Below are 22,203 nucleotides of genomic sequence, written 5' to 3' on the forward strand. Positions count from 1 at the left end.
AACTTCATAGACAATAGGCAAAAAGTACAAACAGGCAAATTACAGAAAGAATGTTGCTGCTGCTAAGTCGCTTCAGTCGTATCCGACTCCATGCAACCCCATAGACGGCAGCCCACCAGGCTCTCCGTCCCTGGGATTCTCCAGGCAAGAACACTGGAGTGGGTTGCCATTTCCTTCTCCAATGCATGAAAGTGAAAAGTGAAAGTGAAGTCGCTCAGTCGTGTCCGACTCCTAGCAACCCCATGGACTGAAGCCTACCAGGCCCCTCTGTCCATGGGATTTTCCAGGCAAGAGTACTGGAGTGGGTTGCCATTGAAAGAATGTAAATGGAAATTAAATATGATGGGATTTTTACTAGTTATCAGGAAAATGCTAATTAAACATGCTATTTTTACCATCAGACTGGAACAGATTAAAAAGAGTAACAAATATTTAATTAGTGATGGCAAAACTATAAGAAAATTCCTATATCCTGTTGGATGGACATATTAATATTCAGTACTTTAATATTTAATACACACTTTTTGGGAAAGCAATTTGTGAGTGTAGCTGAGACTGGCATCTTATGTAAGGTGTTAATTACTGAAAATTGAAATATCGTGATATCAAAATATTAATGCTGTCTCATTTCACGAATAAATTTTGAAATAACGTAAATTACTCAACTTAAAATTCTTTCAAAAATTGCATAATTGTAAAGTTGGCATAATTATAGAGGTCAAATGAGTTGCAGATGGCATTTGCGCTACCTCCTTGACACTGCTACTCAAGCTGGTTAACAGAAATATCATCTTTGTCAAGTTAACTTTGATTCACACAAGGTTTTCAAAAGTTCACCCCTCAAATAAATTATTCCATACCTATCAATGTAAATGTCTTTGGACTGAGTAATTCCATGACTAAGAATCTAGGTTAATGACATTCTCATACAACTGAGGAAAGATACATATGTCCCAGAATGTACCTAAAGGCTTTTGAAAATGCCCACTAATTGAAGATTGTGTATTTGTACACTGGAACACCATATAGTCTTAGAAAAGACCAAGGTCCATCTTTATGTATGCTAACAGAAAAATGTTCACAATATATTAAGTGCAAAAACAAATTTATGAGGTACAAATTCTATTTTTGTAAACAAATACACACAAAATCCAGAGCAGAAAGAATTCGAATGTAAATAAAGCTCTTATAGTAGTTATCCCTGGGAAATGGAAGTTGGAGGAAGAGAGGAATTTTCACTTTTAAAATTTTAGAAACCTGTAACAGCTAGAATTTACTGAGTTTCTTCTCAGATCAGATCAGTCGCTCAGTCGTGTCCAGCTCTTTGCGACCCCATGAATCGCAGCACACCAGGCCTCCCTGTCCATTACCAACTTCCAGAGTTCACTCAGACTCACGTCCATCAAGTCAGTGATGCCATCCAGCCATCTCATCCTCTGTCATCCCCTTCTCCTCTTGCCCCTAATCCCTCCCAGCATCAGAGTCTTTTCCAATGAGTCAACTCTTCGCATGAGGTGGCCAAAGTACTGGAGTTTCAGCTTTAGCATCATTCCTTCCAAAGAAATCCCAGGGCTGATCTCCTTCAGAATGGACTGGTTGGATCTCCTTGCAGTCCAAGGGACTCTCAAGAGTCTTCTCCAACACCACAGTTCAAAAGCATCAATTCTTTGGCGCTCAGCTTTCTTCACAGTCCAACTCTCACATCCATACATGACCACAGGAAAAACCATAGCCTTGACTAGACGGACCTTTGTTGGCAAAGTAATGTCTCTGCTTTTGAATATGCTATCTAGGTTGGTCATAACTTTCCTTTCAAGGAGTAAGCGTCTTTTAATTTCATGACTGCAGTCACCATCTGCAGTGATTTTGGAGCCCAGAAAAATAAAGTCTGATACTGTTTCCACTGTTTCCCCATCTATTTCCCATGAAGTGATGGGACCGGATGCCATAATCTTTGTTTTCTGAATGTTGAGCTTTAAGCCAACTTTTTCACTCTCCACTTTCACTTTGATCAAAAGGGTTTTTGAGTCCCTCTTCACTTTCTGCCATAAGGGTGGTGTCATCTGCATATCTGAGGTTATTGATATTTCTCCCGGCAATCTTGATTCCAGCTTGTGTTTCTTCCAGTCCAGCGTTTCTCATGATGTACTCTGCATATAAGTTAAATAAACAGGGTGACAATATACAGCCTTGATGTACTCCTTTTCCTATTTGGAACCAGTCTGTTGTTCCATGTCCAGTTCTAACTGTTGCTTCCTGGCCTGCATATAGGTTTCTCAAGAGGCAGGTCAGGTAGTCTGGTATTCCCATCTCTTTCAGAATTTTCCACAGTTTATTGTGAGAGTTCTTCTCATGTGCTAGGCAAATTCTAAGCACTTCACTCAACTAAACTTCATAAGGACCCTCTGAGGTAGATGCTATTATATTTCTGGAAACAGATACAAAGAGATTTGCCCAGGGTTATATATCTAGTGAATTTGGAGCCAGAATTTGAACAGAGGTAGTCCATGTTGGAGAAGGCAATGGCACCCCACTCCAGTACTCTTGCCTGGAAAATCTCATGGACAGAGGAGCTGGGTAGGCTGCAGTCCATGGGGTCGCTAAGAGTCAGACATGACTGAGCGACTTCACTTTCACTTTTCACTTTTCACTTTCATGCATTGGAGAAGGAAATGGCAACCCACTCCAGTGTTCTTGCCTGGAGAATCCCAGGTATGGGCGAGCCTGGTGGGCTGCCGTCTATGGGGTTGCATAGAGTCGGACACAACTGAAGCGACTTAGCATAGCATAGTCCATGTTAAGCAACACTCTTAATTGCCATGCTAACAGTTTTCTATACTTTGTAGTGTACGGATGACTTTTAAAATAAAAAATATATAATTTTTGTCTTTTAAATATACAAATCTAGGGACTTCCCTGGTGTTCCAGCGGTAAAGAATCTGCCGTCCAATGCAGGGGACATGACTTCAATCCCTGGAACAGGAACTAAGAACCCACATATCACTGGACAGCTAAGCCTGTGTGTGGCAACTTCTGAGCCCAAACACAACAGGGACCCAGTAAGGCCAGAAAATAAAATTTAATTTAATTAAACATTAAAAAATTTAAATAATGATAATAATAAAGGCAACAGCACCTAGCATATGTGCGTAATAAAAGGATACCTCAAAAAAAAAAACAAATCTGGGGGAAAAAATCAGCCACGTTTTTGATTTTACAATTTAGGTTGCTGTGACACATATCATTATGGTAGGCAGAATAACAGGCTTCCCAGGTGGTGCTAGCGGTAAAGAACCCACCTGCCAGTGCAGGAGACAGAAGAGACCAGGGTTCAGGCCCTGGGTCAGGAAGATCCCCTGGAGGAGGGCATGGCAACCCATTCCAGTATTTTTGCCTGGAGAATCCCAAGGACAGAAGAGCTCGACGAGCTACCGTCCATGGGGTTGAAAGAGTCAGACACGATGAGTGACTTGGCAGGCACACAGGCAGAATCATGTTACCACCCTTCCCCTCCTTCAGATGTCCTATATCCTAATCTCCAGAACTTGTGGCTTTACATGGCAAAAGGAATTTTAGAGATGTGATTAAGATCTTGATGAAGATAGCCATGAAATTTAAAAATGCTTGCTTCTTGGAAGAAAAGCTATGACAAACCTAGATAGCATATTAAAAAGCAGAGACATCCTTTTGCTGGCAAGCATCCATATGGTCAAAGCTATGGTTTTTCCAGTAGTCATGTATGGATGTGAGAGTTGGACCATAAAGAAGGCTGAATGCCAGAGAATTGATGCTTTTGGACTGTGGTGTTGGAGAAGACTCTTGAGAGTCCCTTGGACTGCAAGGAGATCCAACCAGTCCATCCTAAAGATCAGTCCTGAATATTCATTGGAAGGACTGATGCTGAAGTTGAAGCTCCAGTACTTTGCCCACCTGATGTGAAGAGCTGACTCATTGGAAAAGACCCTGATGCTGGGAAAGGTTGAGGAAACTCTGGGAGATACTGAAGGAAAGGGAAGCCTGGTGTGCTGCAGTCCATGGGGCTGCAAAGAGTCAGACATGACTTAGTACCTGAACAACAAAGGGAGATAACCCTGGATGAACCGGGAGGGCCCAGTGTAATCACAGGCATTCTTAGAAGGAAACAAGGGAGGCAGGAAGTGCAGGGTCAGAGGAGGAGATGTGAACCCGGAAGCAGTGTCAGGTTAATAAAGACTGGACCAGCCACTGCTGACTTTGAAGATGAAGGAAGAGACCTTGAGCTAGGGAATGGGCAGCTCTAAAACCTGGAAATGGCAAGGAAACGAATTCTCCCTCAGAACCTCCTGCAAAAACAGTCCTATCAACACACTGATTTTAGCCCAGTGACACTTCAGCAGTCCAGAAACCTAAGAAAATACATTTTTATCATTTAAGCCACTAAATTTGTGGTAATTTGTCACACCAGAAATAGGAGACCAATATAACCATTAATTATTAACTTAATAATGATACAATCTGTAATAAAGATTACAGGACATTCTCTTCATGGAAAGTACAATCTTGAATGGGCTGAATTGTGCCCTCCTAAACTCCCCCAGTAGTGGTTTTCCCCTAGTAGGGGCAACCACTAGACCATTCAGGTATGATCTAAATCAAATCCCTTATGATTATACAGTGGAAGTGAGAAATAGATTTAAGGGCCTAGATCTGATAGATAGAGTGCCTGATGAACTATGGAATGAGGTTCATGACATTGTACAGAAGACAGGGATCAAGAACATCCCATGGAAAAGAAATGCAAAGAAGCAAAATGGCTGTCTGGGGAGGCCTTACAAATAGCTGTGAAAAGAAGAGAAGTTAAAAGCAAAGGAGAAAAGGAAAGATATAAGCATCTGAATGCAGAGTTCCAAAGAATAGCAAGAAGAGATAAGAAAGCCTTCCTTAGCGATCACTGCAAAGAAATAGAGGAAAACAACAGAATGGGAAAGACTAGAGATCTCTTCAAGAAAATCAGAGATACCAAGGGAACATTTCATGCAAAGATGGGCTCGATAAAGGACAGAAATGGTATGGACCTAACAGAAGCAGAAGATATTAAGAATGGTGGCAAGAATACACAGAAGAACTGTACAAAAAAGATCTTCATGACCAAGATAATCACGATGATGTGATCACTGACCTAGAGCCAGACATCCTGGACTGTGAAGTCAAGTGGGCCTTAGAAAGCATCACTACGAACAAAGCTAGTGGAGGTGATGGAATTCCAGTTGAGCTATTTCAAATCCTGAAATATGATTTCACTGTGAAAGTGCTGCACTCTATATGCCAGCAAATTTGGAAAACAGCAGTGGCCACAGGACTGGAAAAGGGCAGTTTTTATTCCAATCCCAAAGAAAGGCAATGCCAAAGAATGCTCAAACTACCGCACAATTGCATTTATCTCACATGCTAGTAAAGTAATGCTCAAAATTCTCCAAGACAGGCTTCAGCAATACGTGAACCGTGAACTTCCTGATGTTCAAGCTGGTTTTAGAAAAGGCAGAGGAACCAGAGATCAAATTGCCAACATCCGCTGGATCATCAAAAAAGCAAGAGAGTCCCAGAAAAGCATCTGTTTCTGCTTTATTGACTATGCCAAAGCCTTTGACTGTGTGGATCACAATAAACTGTGGAAAATTCTGAAAGAGATGGGAATACCAGACCACCTGACTTGCCTCTTGAGAAACCTATATGCAGGTCAGAAAGCAACAGTTAGAACTGGACATGGAACAACAGACTGGTTCCAAAAGGAAAAGGAGTACGTCAAGGTTGTACATTGTCACCCTGCTTATTTAACTTATATGCAGGTACATCATGAGAAACACTGGACTGGAAGAAGCAAAAGCTGGAATCAAGATTGCTGGGAGAAATATCAATAACCTCAGATATGCAGATGACACCACCCTTATGGCAGAAAGTAAAGAGGAACTCAAAAGCCTCTTGATCAAAGTGAAAGTGGAGAGTGAAAAAGTTGGCTTAAAGCTCAACATTCAGAAAATGAAGATCATGGCATCCAGTCCCATCACTTCATGGGAAATAGATGGGGAAACAGTGGAAACAGTGTCAGACTTTATTTATCTGGGCTCCAAAATCACTGCAGATGGTGACTGCAGCCGTGAAATTAAAAGACGCTTACTCCTTGGAAGGAAAGTTATGACCAACCTAGATAGCATATTCAAAAGCAGAGACATTACTTTGCCAACAAAGGTCCGTCTAGTCAAGGCTATGGTTTTTCCTGTGGTCAGGTATGGATGTGAGAGTTGGACTGTGAAGAAGGCTGAGCGCCAAAGAATTGATGCTTTTGAACTGTGGTGTTGGAGAAGACTCTTGAGAGTCCCTTGGACTGCAAGGAGATCCAACCAGTCCATTCTGAAGGAGATCAGCCCTGGGATTTCTTTGGAAGGAATGATGCTAAAGCTGAAACTCCAGTACTTTGGCCACCTCATGCGAAGAGTTGACTCACTGGAAATGACTCTGATGCTGGGAGGGATTGGGGGCAGGAGTAGAAGGGGACGACAGAGGATGAGATGGCTGGATGGCATCACTGACTTGATGGACGTGAGTCTGAGTGAACTCCGGGAGTTGGTGATGGAGAGGGAGGCCTGGCGTGCTGTGATTCATGGGGTCGCAAAGAGTCAGACACAACTAAGCAACTGAACTGAACTGAACTGAAACTCCCCCAGATCCATGTATTTAAATCCTAAACCCCAGTACCTCGAGTATGACTGTAGTGTAAGATGAACCTTTAAACAGGTGTGTGCGTGTGTGCTCAGTCATGTCTGCCTCTTTCCAACATCATGGACTACAGCCCATCAGGTTCCTCTCTCCATGGAATTTTCCAGGCAAGAATACTGGAGTGGGTTGCCATGTCCTACTCCAGGGGATCTTCCAGACCCAGGGACTGAAATGTCTCCTGAATTGGCAGGTGGATTCTTTATCAACTGCACCACTGGGAAGCCCAGTAGGTCACATGGGTGGGCTCTAATTTGATCTGACTAGGATTCTTATAAGAAGAGGAAATCTGGATACACAGAGAGGCCCCAGGGAGAGGGTATCCACACAGAGGAACACAGTTCGGATTCTGGTTTTGTTGATGGATTAGATCAAACACGAAAGAGAAAGAAAGGAACCAAGGATAACTTTAGGACTGGGGCCATATTTTGGCAAGGGGAGGATCAGGAGGTATTTTTGGGCATGTTACCTTTGAGCGCCTACTAGATATCCTTGGTAGAGATAGCAAGGGGGCACCTACATAAATATCTGAGTGTGGAGTTATGGGGAGAGGTGCAGACTTGAGGCACCAGTTTGGAACTTTCCGCTTATGGGCTGCATTTAAAGCTGGAGCCACAGGAATTCTCTGGTGGTCCAGTAGTTAAGAATCCACCCTGCAATGCAGGTGACGCAGGTTTGATCCCTGATGGGAGAACTAAGATCCCACCTGACACGGAGCAACTAAGCCAACAACTAGAGATCCCAAGGGCTGCAACTAAGACCTGATATAGTTAAATAAATAAAAATTAAAAACAGAAAACTGAGCCGATCCTCCCGGGGAATAAGTGCAGACTGACAAGCTGACAAGAGAAGAGGCTCATAAGCTGAACCCAGGGCCCCATATTTAGATTTGGAAAGATGAGAAGGACCCAGCAAGGAGACCAGGAAGATGCCAATGAAGCTAGAGGAGGACCAAGACCAAGGTGCTCCAGGAAGCCAGAGAAGAAAACGTCACCCAAAGCAAGAGAACACGGTTCTGGTCCTCTGTCAGTGCTGACACCAACATTGACCGCAATTTGTAGAAACTTCCCACTGGTCTTTAGGATGTTAGCAGAAGACCTTTGGAAGACAAAACTTTGAGGGGATCTTGGGAATGTGATGAAGAGCGGGTGGGTAAAATAAATCCAAACATCTTGTACTTACTAAGAACAGCAAACAAAGATTAAAGAGCTGATTCTTCCATTCTAAAAACTTTTCATATGTCAGGTCATCAAACGCTCACAGCGAACACACAGAGCAAGCATTTGACCCCCTAATATGAGGAGGAGAGTGCTTCCCAGGTGGCACTAGTGGTAAGAACCCACCTGCCACTGCAGGAGACACGAGAGACTCGTGTTCTATCCCTAGGTCAGGAAGATCCCCTGGAGTAGGAAATGGCAACCCTCTCCAGTATTTTTGCCTGGAGAATCCCCATGGACCAAGGAACCCGGAGGACTACAGTCCATGGGGTTGCAAAGTGTCGGACATGACTGAAGCGACTTAGCATGCATTGAGAAGGACATGGGCTCACAGAGGGGGTTACACATCTGGGCAGAGACAGCAGAGATTCAAACCTGGCTCTGACCCCTGACCCCACTCTGTGCCACAGCATACCCCTCTTCTGCTGCCGAGGGCTTTCCGAGGGGTTCTGAGGGATTCCCTAAGAACCAAGGGGAAGGAAGAGGGGAAACAGCAGTGCTGCTCAGAGTTTTCCCCTCTGTCAAGATTCCAGTGCTATAGGAAGTTTACAAAGTGAGACATAGACGTCTTTGAACTTGCCAGGCTGATTTAATTTGCTATCTCCGTGCTGTTCCTGGCATGAGACTGCAGCTCACAAGGCTGCAATTTTAAAAGCCTGTTTGGGTGTATTCCTCAACTGAACTCCTCAATTCACCTCTCTCCAGGAGGGAGTGGAGCCAGCAGGAGGCCTCAGTCAGACTCATAAATTCCCCCTTTATTGCTTACTCTTCCAGGACCAGGAAATCCACAAGTGGTCATCCTGAAGCTGATGTTGCCCCCACTCTGGTGTTTTATGAGGGGGCAAGGGTGTTGGAGACGCCTGGGGCTGCAAGAAACAGGTAATGGTTTGGCCCTCACACCTCTACTCAAAAGACAATCACCTCCCAGACTCTGCTGTTGGTCCAGTGGATAAGAATCCACCTGCCAGTACAGGGTTCGATCCATGCTCTGGGTGGATTTAGAGTCCACAAGCCATGGAGCAACTGAACCCATGTGTCACAACTATTGAGTCTGTGCTCCAGAGCCTGTGCAGCTTCACTGCAACTAGAGAAGCCCAAAAGCACCCTATAGTCCGTGCTCCGAAACAAGAGAAGCCACTGCAATAAGAAGCCCGTGTATCAAAACTAGAGAAAGCCTGTGCCCAGCAACAAAAACACAGTGCAGCCATAAATAATATAAAAATAAAATAAAACAGCTAAGTTCTTAAAAAAAAAAAAAAAAGACAATCACCTCCCATCTCTCTGGCCCAAACCCCCATCTTCAGGTTTTTGTCGAGAGCTGTCAGAAAATCCCATGTCAATGGATGCTCAGCACTCCCTAGTCATATAGCTCCAGATTAGGTACTATTGTGCTTAGAAAATAAAATGGAACCTGACTCGGAAACAAAATGTGTTTTATAGACGTTTACTTTATAACTATCTTTGCAGAAACCTGTCTATTCCACAATTAAATAAGTAAGGCATGCATGGACTTATTTTTGTTCAGTGAAAAGTAGACAGTCTTCAGCATGGTTCTTTGCAGGCCTGTAATGAATTTCATAACCAAAAACTGAGGACAATCAATCCAAATGTTTAACTGTTTGAGGAAGCAAAACCCAACCAAACCTATTCACATGTTATAATGTTAAAAGAGAGAAAATCTTTCAGAATTTTGATTATCAAAGATCCACCTAGAATGTGCCTTTTTTTAATTTGCATTTTTTATTTGATAGTTCCTTTCAATCAAAGTTATGGAATAAAATCTCTTTTAAAGCTGCATGTATGAGCACAAAATAGTCATGGAGATGGTATATAAAAAGCCATGACTTTGATCATATGTCATTAATTTATTTTTTTGTTAGAATCGCTGAGAAAACAATAAAAAGCAGTCTTCCATCATTATTAAAATTGTCTATGGAAATAATAAAAGTTATTTAAAGTAAAATAATTGATGATATGCTTTAATTGGTGGTAATAATTTCTCCTAAGTAAATTACTAGACCAGAGTGTGCCTTTTAAAAATCAGATTTGGGGGGACTTCCCGGGTGGTCCAGTAGCTAAGACTTCGCACTCCAAATGTGGGGGGCCTGGGTTTGATTCCTGGTGGAGGAACGAGATCCCACATGCCACAACTTAAAAAAAAAAAAGATCCCGCATGCTGCAACCAAAGCTACCACGTGCCACAACTAAGACCAGGCTCAGCCAAATAAATAAATAAAAATAAACAAATAATAAAACAAAGATTTTTTTTCCTACTCTCAATGCTTAGGCCTGGCAATGTCAGTAGTTAGCTATGGGATCTGGGAAAGTCACACCCATTCTGAATCTCATTTGAGAAATAGGGATAAGACTATTTCACAAGAATATTATAACAATTAAATGAGAATATGTATATAAAAGTGCTTGATGTTAATATTATTAAAATTGCTTGCTGCTGCTGCTGCTGCTAAGTCGCTTCAGTCGTGTCTGACTCTGTGCAACCCCCTAGACGGCAGCCCACCAGGCTCCCCTGTCCCTGGAATTCTCCAGGCAAGAACACTGGAGTGGGTTGCCATTTCCTTCTCCAGTGCATGAAAATGAAAAGTGAAAGTGAAGTCGCTCAGTCATGTCCGACTCTTAGCGACCCCATGGACTGCAGCCTACCAGGCTCCTCCATCCATGGGATTTTCCAGGCAAGAGTACTGGAGTGGCTTGCCATTGCCTTCTCTGAACATTGCTTGCTACCTACTCCTAATAAAATGAGAATCTCTAAAATGCCTTCTAGATTTAAGATTTTATTATTAAGAACTAATTATTAAAGAGAGTCCTTTCTGAGACATATACTGAAGTAGTTTAGGATGAAATGATGTAACATCTGAGGTTTACTTCAAAGTAATCCAATGGGAACAGAAGGTTTGTGTTTTGAGTATTGTTGAATTGGGTTATGGGTGCATCTGACCTTTTTTTTTTTTAAACATTCTGTCTACATTTATGTCTGAAATTTTCACATTGAGAAGAAAAAAAAAGAAGGAGAAATTGAAGGGCAATTTCTATTATTTAGTCCAAGTGCTACTTAAGACTGATTTTGGGGAATTCCCTGGAGGTCCAGGATTTAGGACTCCATGCTTCCACTGCCTAGGGCCTGAGTTACATCCCTGGTCATGGAACTAATGATCCTTCAAGCCATGTGACATGGCCAAAAAAAAAAAAAAGACTGCTTCTCATGAAAACCTGGCTATTAAAAGAAATGGTAGGGATTTTAAATGAATGCCAAAATGCATAAGAATTTAAGGACTTGATAATTTGATTGTTTTGGAATAATCTTTTAACTTATTTTTAACTAAAGGAAAACCATTTTAATTAAATATTAGGGAAAAAATCATATTTACTACATGATTTAAGATTATTAATGATGGGAATTCCCTGGCAGTCCAGTGGCTAGAACTCAGCATTTTCATCCATATGGCTTGCAGGCACAGGATGGATTCCTGGTCAGGGAACTAAGACACCACAAGCTGAACGGCCAAATAAAAAAAGATTATTAACGATTTTTTTGTAGGGGCCACATTTCTTGGCATGTGGAATCTTAGTTCCCCAACCAGAAATCAAATCCACACCCCTTGCAGTGGAAGTGTGGAGTCCTAATCACTGGACAGTCAGGGAAGTCCCTCAGAGATTTTTTTTTCCAAAAGAAATTTCAGGATACGTTAACAATTTTCTATTTTTTAAGAACCCAATATTCTATCATATCTGTTATAGCCAATTAAGCACATAGCTACATATCAATATTTCAAATGGTGAGATGTTTGCTACTTCACTGACAAACTCTGTCACTAATTAAAGAGAACTTCACAGTAGCAAGTACATAATACACTCCCTTCCTTACCCTGAAGATGTGACTTCTCTAGGAAGTCTTCATGAGTTTCTTTTGTTTCTCCAGGTTTTGTTGATCGATACTCACTCCTCAGAGAGATCTTCCACCATCTAAAAATTACCTGCGATTGAACAGACTGAAGGTGAGATGAGTTAAAACCAATTGCAATGCCAACAGCCGAGTTTAGGTCTGGGGTCTTTAAAAAAAAATCACTATCTTGGAAGGCACATAAGGCTGTGTGTCCAACATCAGCCATAACTTCTAAACTGGTGTCACATCAAATTAAAAGTGAGGTCTGTGCATCAGGGAACATTTTCCTTAGAGATTAGGGGCACAAAACCAAAATGCTGGAAGGAATCTTAAAAAAATCTATCAAGTAAATTGATGCTTAAATCACCCAGAACTGAAAGGATAGGTGTTTCTGAGAACACAGATTCTTTACGTACAGGAGCCAATTCCAAAGTAAAAATTGCTTGGTTATCCTCCTCCTCCCTGTCCTGTCTACCAGGCAGACACAAGGAATGGATGTCTTTCTCATGGAGAATGACAGGTACTTGGACAGAGCCAGGGAAAACACCATCATGCCTTGACTGATGCATCAAAGTGTCGTTACCCAGGACACTTCTCGGTAATGGATCTGATAATGGTAATCTGATAATGCGTTTGACTGTTGCATTATCATGTTAATGATAATCTGATAATGCATGAGCATTTTGGTTTATCAGAAGCAACCTCTTTTCCACCGTTATGGACTGCAGTTACATTCAGTGTTGATTTCATGACAGTGAACTCTTTCTGCACCGGGGCTCCCAGGAACAGATGGGTAAGGAGATAGACAGTCCTGAGAAACTGGCTGGCTTCACAGTCCTGGGTTCTTCCCTCACTGGCATTACCATGTCAGGTTAAAAATGAGCTCAAGTTTCTACTCAAGGAGAAATAGTTAAGCAAGTGAAACTCACTAAGAGGCCTCCCTTTGTTTAGTTTCCTCTCGTCCACCCTGTCCATTCAGCACTCCTGGTGGTCCTCACAGATCCCGGTGCACCTCCTTGGGCCACTGCCCTGGTCTCTATCCATTCTCCTCTCTTTTCTGGAGGCCCTTCCTGGTGCTGGTCTGGGAAGCCCATCCCTGTAGCCTATGAACTGCACAACTTCCGTTCTTCCTCACTCCTTTCCCCTTGCCTGTGGGTCTGGTCATCAGCCAGCTTTCCTCCCCTTCAAGAGTTGCCTCCAAATGGCCTAACATCTCCTGAGGTCCCCTCCCTCCAATCTCCCCAACCACTCTCCATTTCTGATTTCTGAAAGATGGCGCAACTCTCTCTCAGGAGCAAAGAGACCCTTCATGCCATCTTACCTAGCTCCCTGCCCAACAGAAAGTAGGTCCTCAGAAAATACTCATGGGATGAACTAGTGAAGTTGCTCAGTTGTGTCCAACTCTTTGCGATCCCATGGACTGTAGCCTACCAGGCTCCTCCAATCATGGAATTTTCCAGGCAAGAGTACTGGAGTAGGTTGCCATTTCCTTCTCCAGGGGATCTTCCCGACCCAGGGATAAAACCCAGGTCTCCCGCATTGCAGGCAAATGCTTTACCGTCTGAGCTACCAGGGAAGCCCCATGGGATGGGATGAACTAACGAGTGCTTTTCACTTAGATTTTATTGCTAATCTCTACGGGAGCTTCCCTGGGAGTAGCCCAGTTGGTAAAGAATCTGCCTACAATGCAGGAGACCTGGGTTCCATTCCTGGGTCAGGAAGATCCCCTGGAGAAGGAAATGGTAACCCACTCCAGTGTTCTCGCCTGGAGAATCCCATGGACAAAGAGCCTGGCAAGCTAAAGTCCATGGGGTTATAAGAGTTGGACATGTCTTAGCAACTAAACCACCACCACAGGAGCTGAGGGGAAAATATGTACTTAAGTTACAGAGCTCCGTAATCTCACAAAACTGAGGTAGCTGATTCCTTTCAGAAAATCCCTTAGCCTTCCTCTTTTGTTTTTTTCCTGGCATGAGGCTCGCCAAAATCATTCTCTTAAGCATCTTTCTGCCCCATCTGCATAAAGTTAAGGGTTAATCAGTCTCCTAGGGCTACCATAGAAAAATACCACAGACTGGGTGGCATGAACAATAGAAATGTATTCCCTCACAGTTCTGGAGGCAGGAAGTCCAGGACCGAGGTGTTGGCAAGCTTGGTGTCTCCTGAGGCCACTCTCCTTGGCTTGCAGGTGACACCTCTCACTGTGTCCTCACACGGCCTTTCCTCTGAGCATGTGCAACCCTGGTATCTCTTCCTCTTTCTTTAAGGACACTGGTCCTGTAGGACTAGGGCCCCATCCTTATGACCTTATTTAACTTTATTTAGTTCCTGAAAAGTCCTATCTACAAATACAGTTTTCAACATAAGAATTTAAAAAGTGTGTTAGTCACTCAGTCACATCCAACTCTTCATGAACCCATAGACTATAGCCCTCCAGGCTCCTCTGTCCAGGGATTTCCCAGACAAGAATACTGGAGTGGGTAACCATTCCCTTCTCTAGGAGATCTTCCTGACTCAGGGTTCAAAACTGGGACTCCAGGATTGCAAGCATATTTTTACCATCTGAGCCACCAGGGACACAATTCAATCTATTAAAAAAGGATATCAGGAGTTACAGTAGAAGAGCATGAATCTTGGAGCAAAGATATACCTAGCCCATTTACTTAATCTCTCTGTACTTCTATTTTAATTTCCATTTCCTTCTATTAAGTATCTTTAAAATTAATATTAAATATTATGACAAATATTTCCTTTCTATTGGATATGCAAGGTCATTTGAATCTAACGCTGGGTTCTTTATGCACATAATCTAGAACTTGTAGGACTAGCTGTGAACTCAGAAATAATTTAGTCCATTTCCTGCCACTCATCTGAATGAGGAAAACACTTCAAAGAGGTTACGTGAGAAATGATAGGTATCCCTCCTTACATTCCCAGTGAATTTATAGCTTTTGCCTGGACATGAAGGAACTCAGAGATGAAATGATAGGTGAAAACTGACTTTATTTAGAGAAAAACACACTTCACAGACAGTGTGGGCCATCTCAGAAGCTGAGGGGCCTCACAATATGGCATGGTTAGTTTTTATGGGCTGGGTAATTTTCTAATGAATGGGAGGGTTATTCCAACTATTTTGGGTGGAGGGGACAGAGATTTCCAGGAATTGGGCCACTTTTGACCTCTTATGTTTGGCCTCAGAACTGTCCCGGTACTGGTGGGTGTCATTTAGCATGCTAACGTATTACAGTGATCCTACAATGAAGCTCAAGGTCCACTGGAAGTCTACTCATCTGCCACCTTGGATCTAGCTGGTTCTAACCAGTTTGTCAAGTCCCATTCCTTTAAAGGTTGTGCTCTGACCGCTTCCCTCCTGTTTCACCTGCGGCCTATACCTACCAGATGTTATCTTACAATTGAATTCTAACAGAAGAAAGACAGACATCGCAGGAGTCCAAATCATGTTTCTGGAAGCTCAGTGGAGTGCCCCGCAGCCCCAACCCACTTTAACATTCTACAGGAAACTTCACAGCAAAGTTTCTCTCTGGGGCAAGTGCTCCTGTTATAATGATCTAATCAGCTACCCCTCTAGCCAGATCAAGCAACTATATTGTAGGTAAGATGGAAAATTTTGGAACACATGGAGTTCTAGACAGGATGCGACCCTAGAAACATTTGATTACTGAGCCTACTTATGTTGTTCAAAAAAATGCGGAAAGACACCTTACAGCCTTACTTGTAGCTTCATATCTTGCACATCAATCATTTCATCAATTAAAAATTATTTCTGACATTCCTTCTGCTAATTAATTAAACCCTCGGGGACTGATTTAGAAGGCAATATTTGAAGTGCTTGTTGTAACAGCCTCAGAAGGGAGGTTCCTCAGGGCACAGACTCAAGTTACCTTGCAACACAGACAAGCATCCTACTGGCTCCTCTGAGGTATTTAAAGTAAATGCCTGAGAATAGAACACTCGCCTAAGGAAACACAGCTGACTAGAACCAGAAGCCAGCCTCCTCACTCCTCACTCGCAAACACAGGGCTTGTTGTGAGTCACAAAGCTCTCTTTACATAAAATCTACACTGCTCTGTGTATCAGAGCAGTTCACAGAAATCTGACCCTCAGAACCATAACTTAGCCTGGTCAAGACTCTATTATGTGAGATATTAAAACTTGTTAAAAGGACTACCTGGTGGTCTAGGGATTAAGAATCCACCTTGCAATGCAGGAGACATACGTTCGATCCCTGATCAGGGAACTAAGATCCTACGTGCCACAGAGCAACTAAGCCCGTGTGTCGCAACTACTGAAGGCTATGTGCTCCAAGCCCGTTGTCGTTGTTTGGTCTCTAAGTCATGTCTGACTCTTTGCGATCCCATGGACTGCAGCATGCCAGGCTTCTCTGTCCATCACCATCTCCCTGAGTTTGCTCAAACTCATGTCCATTGAGTCAGTGATGCCATCCAACTGTCTCATCCTCTGTCACCCCCTTCTCCTCTTGCCCTCAGTTTTTCCCAGCATCAGGGTCTTTTCCAATGAGTCAGCTCTTCGCATTAGGTGACCGAAGTACTGAATCATCAGAGCCATGCACCAAAACAAAAGATCCCTTGTGATGCAAGAAGATCCCCCATGCTGTAACTAAGACCCAATGCAGCCAAACAAATATTCTTTAAAAAACATATTAAAACAGAAAAAGATACTAGACATTGTCTCTCAAATTAGTTAAGCTTTTCTTAAATGACAAAACTCAATACTTGTGAAGACAAGGAAAAATGGGAGCCCTCAACACTCATTGAGAGGAATGTAAATTGACTTGATAATATCTCCCCCAAACCTTGAAATCATCCATCTCCTTTGACCCAGACATTCTACTCTTAAAGAATTTATCAGAGATGTATACGACATTTTTTATATAAGAAAGTTTGTTGTAGTCTAATTATGTGTGTGTGTGTTAGTCACTCAGCTGTGACCCCATGGACTGTAGCCTGCCAGGCTCCTCTGTCCCTGGAATTCTCCAGGCAAGAATACTGGAATGGGTTGCCATTCCCTTCTCCAGGGTATCTTTCTGACCCAGGGATTGAATCTGGGTCTCTTGCATTGTAGGCAGATTCTTTACCATCTGAGCCATCAGGGAAGCCCATAGGCTAATTATAATAATGAAAAATCAGTGCTGACCTAAGGGTCCAATAGTTGGGAGTAATTAAATAATCATGGCACATTTAGATGATGGAATACTCTGTCGCCAATAAAATAATTTGTGAAGAAATGACTAATAACATAGACCAGTGTTAACGATCACTGGTCAAAAGGCTTGAAAGTATATACACCACAGCTCCAAATATTTAAAGGAAAATATATGTGCAGGGAGAAGGGGCATTAGCTTGGCAGTAAATGCAACAATTTCACATGACCGATCAGCTTGAAGGAAGCCAAAGAGGATCCCCTAAGTAGTTATGAATTGGGTACCAGCTCTCATGGTATTAGCTGAAGTCAGAACACATAGAAAGTTATTCTTATATGTTTATCTCTATTTTGAAAACCTTAAAATCTGTAAATACTCTTTTGAACATATTCTTATCAAATGTGAATGTTTTGGTAATGAAGAATCCTGCCTGCAAGAAAAGCCACAGAGGCGCTTCCCAGGGGTTTTGTGACTGTTTAGACCTGGCTAGCTACTCCAGTATTCTTGCTTGGAGAATTACAAGGACAGAGGAGCCTGGCAGGCTACAGTCCACGGGGTCACAAAGAGTCAGACACGACTGAATAACTAACACAACAGACCTGGCTAGAATGAGAGTTTCACCAATCTCCCAGCCACCTGTGAGCAGTGCGTGACTGTCTATTATGAAGAAGTGGATCTCAGATGAGTAAAATAACTTGCCCCAGCATCTCTTACCAGGCAGAGGCTGACCTAGAAAAAGTCTAGTTCTTTTTCACTGCCGAATACCCTCTCCAGGAGGGGCGAGCAGTCAGCCTCGTTATCATTCTGTATCTTAATAGAAATCCTGTGATCTGTGAGAATTCTTTAAAATTGTTGGTTAAATTTAGCATATATTTAGATTTCTCATGTATTTCCAGGGAATCATTTCAATAAATTTGAAAACTGAACTTACTTCCAAAAGAGAAGTCTAAGATTCCTCACTAATCCCCCAACATCTTTTCTGCACAAATTATCCAGACAATGAGGTATCTGTCATTCACCCATTGAAGGTCCCTAGAGCTTAAGTCTTTTTCCAACAGGAGAGGGACTCACAAGGCAGCCCTCCAGGGGGCATTGGGAAATGTTGTACACCACAGGCATCTCAGCATTTGGATATATTTGGACAACACACACCCCAATCCCAGTCCCCCAGATCAGAGACCATCCTACTCCCATCACGATACCTGGCTGAAAACTCCTGCTACTGGGATAACAGAAGAGACTCTGGTATTAGGAATGGTGGTGGTGGTTTAGTCGCTAAGTCGTGTCCGACTCCTGCGACCCCATGGACAGAGGAGCCTGGCAGGCTACAGTCCATGGGATTCTCCAGGCAAGAATACTGGAGTGGGTTGCCATTTCCTTCTCCTGGGTTTAAAGCCTGGTCTCTGTCATGTTTATTAGGCAAAAGTCTTAATCTCTTGGGACCTCAGCTTCTTCTTCTCCAAGATAACCCCCTATGCTCACCTCACTGAACTTCTGAGGGATGACCTGGGATAAGTGCAAAGTGCCCAGCAGGAAGCCAGGCACATGATGCCAGCACGTGAGCACTGTGGAGGGGGGTCCTTGCCTCTTTCTTTCTCCCTTTTCCTTCCTGTTCCCTTGTTGGTCAGTTCTTCGTATTTATAACACACTCAATTCCAAATACCCACAGACCAGAACCTTATCTTTGTTCTCATCAACTATCTAACAATATTCAATCATATGTCATTAAGTTCTGCTCTCTTAAAGATCTTTAGGGAATTCCCTGGCTGTCCAGTGGTTAGGACTCTGAGCTTCTACTTCGGGGGGAATGGGTTATCCCTTGTTGGGAAACTAAGATCCCAAAAGTTGCATGGCATGGACCAAAAAAACCAAAAAATCTTTATTTCATTCTGACTTGGTATTTGACTTTTCTGATCATCAATAATCATTAAGAATTGTATATCCTTTGCTCTAAGTATTTTCCCCATGGCACAATTATCTGTCTGTGAAGGATTAGGGTGACTTGCCAGATACCACAGACTAAATGAGGCATTCTGAATCTTTCGAAGCATCTGCCCAGGAAATACGATTGTAATTTAGCACACGACTATTTCTGCTTTCTCCTGCAGACTAGTGTTACTCCATGAGATCAAATTTTCCCCTGTTTTGGGAATCATATATGATTAGGGGGGTTTACAGAATGGGGTTGAGATACTGTGTCAGGGAGAGTTTATGAAATTAGATCTTCTATTTAGTAAAGAAGGATTTTGTTATCTGAACAGTCTACTGAGAAATGGAGAAGCAAAAAAATTGCAAAGGGGACACTGCGAGTAATTTTACCTTTTGATATTACTCAAAAGCTCACAAAGTACTAGCATTCCAAAACATAGAAAGACATTATTTTTAAAAATGAAGACATTTTATTTCAATGCATATTTAAATTATAAACAATTAAGATGTGCTTTGATCCAAATTTACAACGTCAACTATGCATTCCTCTGTTTGGCTCGATTTGTTTAGACACCGCAAAACTTAAGATTTTCAGCTATTGAAATTGGAATAGTAGGAATTTTTCTATACTGGGAATAAAAGCATCATTATGAATTATGGGAAAGATGAGTCTGAGGCTGAAATGAGAATGGAATAAACTGAAATCTTTAATAAAGGAGAACTGACTGCATTGAAATTCTTTCTTCCTTTAGGAACTCAGAAATGAAGTTGTCTTTGGAAAACTAACTCCTCAACACAGCGGATGTGATTAGGAACCAGTGGCAGACATTGTCTGTCGGTTGCTACCTGGCATTCTTTTGCCCACCTGCTCTTCCTACAGGAATCCTGATTTATCCTGTGGCCTCTCTGCACTGCTAGTGCTCAGGGCACAGGCCTCACCTCTAGATCCAGCGGGTAGGATATGACTGGTTTAAGCAATTCTTTTTTGTCTTCCTTTATTTTTTCTTAGGATCTTAGTTCCCCAACCAGCTATCGAACCCAGGCTCCCTGCAGTGGGAGCATGGAGTCTTACAACTGGACCACCAGGGAAGTCCTGCTGTAAGCCATTCTTGGTAGGTTTTTCCCCCTGCCAGTGATCAGTGCGAGCGCAGGCATGTGAGACACCAGGAGAAATCTCCAGGAAGTTCTGGGATAGATTTTATCACTTATAAGGAGTGTCAACTGAAAAAAAAAATTTCACAAAATTGGAGAATTATGTTTTATTTGCAGACTTTCTGAGGACTTCAAGTCCGGGAGGCAACCTCTCAGATAGCTCTGAAGAGGTAAGGAGACAGGATATATAGTTTTGTGACAAAGATAAGGTAGTCAGAACATTAAAAGATTACCAATAATTAAAGAAAACCAGACATCTCAAGTTAATGACTAGTGCTTTTCTATGTATGGAAAGATGCAAGAATCTGGGCTTACTGTAATCATTCCTTTGATATGCACCCTAGCTATCCAGGGTTGGTATCATGTTTTTTCCCATCCTGAGTCCCCTCATGGTACACTGCTGGGGGTGGCTATAGTCACTAAGGGCTTGACAGCAGGCAATCCATTTGTCTCCATCCTGAGTTCCCAACATCCTATATATGGCAGCTGACATTTTTTATTCATGAGAAACACAGCCTCTTTGGGGACACTGGCTACTGGGCTTTGATGTGATCACTGGAGTAGCAGCAACCATTTTGTCACTATGAGGTTGAATGTCACCAGCCTGAGGTGACAACAGTGTCACCAAGAGACAGAACCAATAGATTGTTGACAGGAGATGCCAGAGCACCATCACTGTGTTGGGAATCTCTTTTCCTTTAAATGTGTTTTTATGTGAAATAATGCCATATTCCACCAGATCTAGTATACCATATACTGAATGCCACAGCATAATATATTATGTATAAAGAAAAAAGTGAAGGAAACTAAAACCAAATTGATTTTTATCACTTATTTTACATTGAAAGAGCTCTTTTATTCTTTACTAGACATGCATTTTATTATGTTATTTTCAGCAGTTATATTACAGTGGACCCTTGATCAACATGGTTTGAACTATACAAGTTCATACACAGGCAAATTTTTTTCACTAAATATTTACTGCAGTACCACATGACCGGTGGTTGATTGAATCCACAAGTATAAAATGTTCAATGAGGAGGGTGGACAGGGAAATTATAAAAGAATTTACAACTGCAGGGAGGGTTGATGCCCCACCTCCCACATTGTTCAAGGGTCAACTGTACTTCATTAATTTTATGAACTACATTAATACAATATGTATATTCTATTAATTTTACTATAATAAATTTATATTACTCTCATATATACCTAAGAGTCTTCCCAGGTGGCACTAGTGGTAAAGAACCTGCCTGCCAATGCAGGATCCATAAGAGACTCGGGTTCAATCCTTGGGTCAGGAATATCCCCGTATTCTTGCCTGGGAAATCCCATGGACAGAGGAGCCTGGCAGACTACAGTCCATGGGGTTGCAAAGAGTCAGACACAACTGAAGCAACTTAGCGTGCGTGCGTGCACACACACACACACACACACACACACACACACAATGTCAACAGATGAAGGTATTCCTAACATTTTCCCATAGTTAACATCTGAGTCTTTAACGTTTTACTCAGAATGTTATCTCTGTGACATCAGCAGCAATCACAGCAATAAGGTGCGGGCTCTTAGGCTGGCTCTGCAGTCACTTCGACTAGCCTCCTTTTGACTTCCGCTTTGGGAATGCTGTGAACACCTCAGATTCACCCCCACTCCCTCCCGTCTCAAACTGTGCTCTCCCACAGTGTCTGCATTTTCTTCCAAACTTTGCTTTTGCTTAGGTTGCTGAGTTGTTTTCAGTTTCTAGCTATTACGAATCAAAGTTCTATAAACATCTGTGTACAAGTTTTTGCCCACTTTTATCCTCTTTATGTAGTTAACCGTCTTCTGTTACTTAGCAATTCTTAATAATAAATTGTCTCTGATAAAGTAAGGATGATTTCTGCCTCCTCAATGGATCTTGTTTGAGACAGCTGTTATGAATCCTTTTTCATTCATTTTGCAGGGTACTTGGTAAGAGCTTAGTACCTGGGAATACTTCACATCTAGAAGACTTTCTTGTACACTTTCTTCTGGAATTTCTTATTTCCAGATCTGGACATCCTGGTCCAATTCTTTTATTATTTTGT

General features: G+C 42.3%; 1 protein-coding gene across 12 annotated transcripts in view; it reads right to left on the bottom strand.

Annotated features, from left to right (window-relative positions):
• Positions 1-22,203, bottom strand: part of FBXO36 (F-box protein 36) — a 114,882-nt gene that overhangs the window by 42,092 nt on the left and 50,587 nt on the right. For 10 of the 12 annotated variants that reach the window (XR_015141139.1, XR_015141154.1, XR_015141133.1 and 7 more), the window contains exon 2: positions 11,851-11,959. The exons of 1 other annotated variant lie outside the window; for it this stretch is intronic. Coding sequence is in view for 8 of the 11 variants with exons in the window: in XM_086337402.1 (XP_086193528.1) it covers positions 11,851-11,959 (109 nt within the window). In the remaining 3 variants the exon portion in view is untranslated. Of the gene's footprint in view, positions 1-1,088; positions 2,151-11,850; positions 11,960-22,203 lie in introns of those variants that run through there. One more of the 12 variants, XM_086337413.1, reaches the window with a different exon arrangement.

This window comes from Bos grunniens, chromosome 2 (genome assembly GCF_055505025.1).
Source record: "Bos grunniens cultivar Pamir isolate PY7600 chromosome 2, Bosgru_T2T1.0, whole genome shotgun sequence".
Taxonomy (NCBI): Eukaryota; Metazoa; Chordata; class Mammalia; order Artiodactyla; family Bovidae; genus Bos; species Bos grunniens.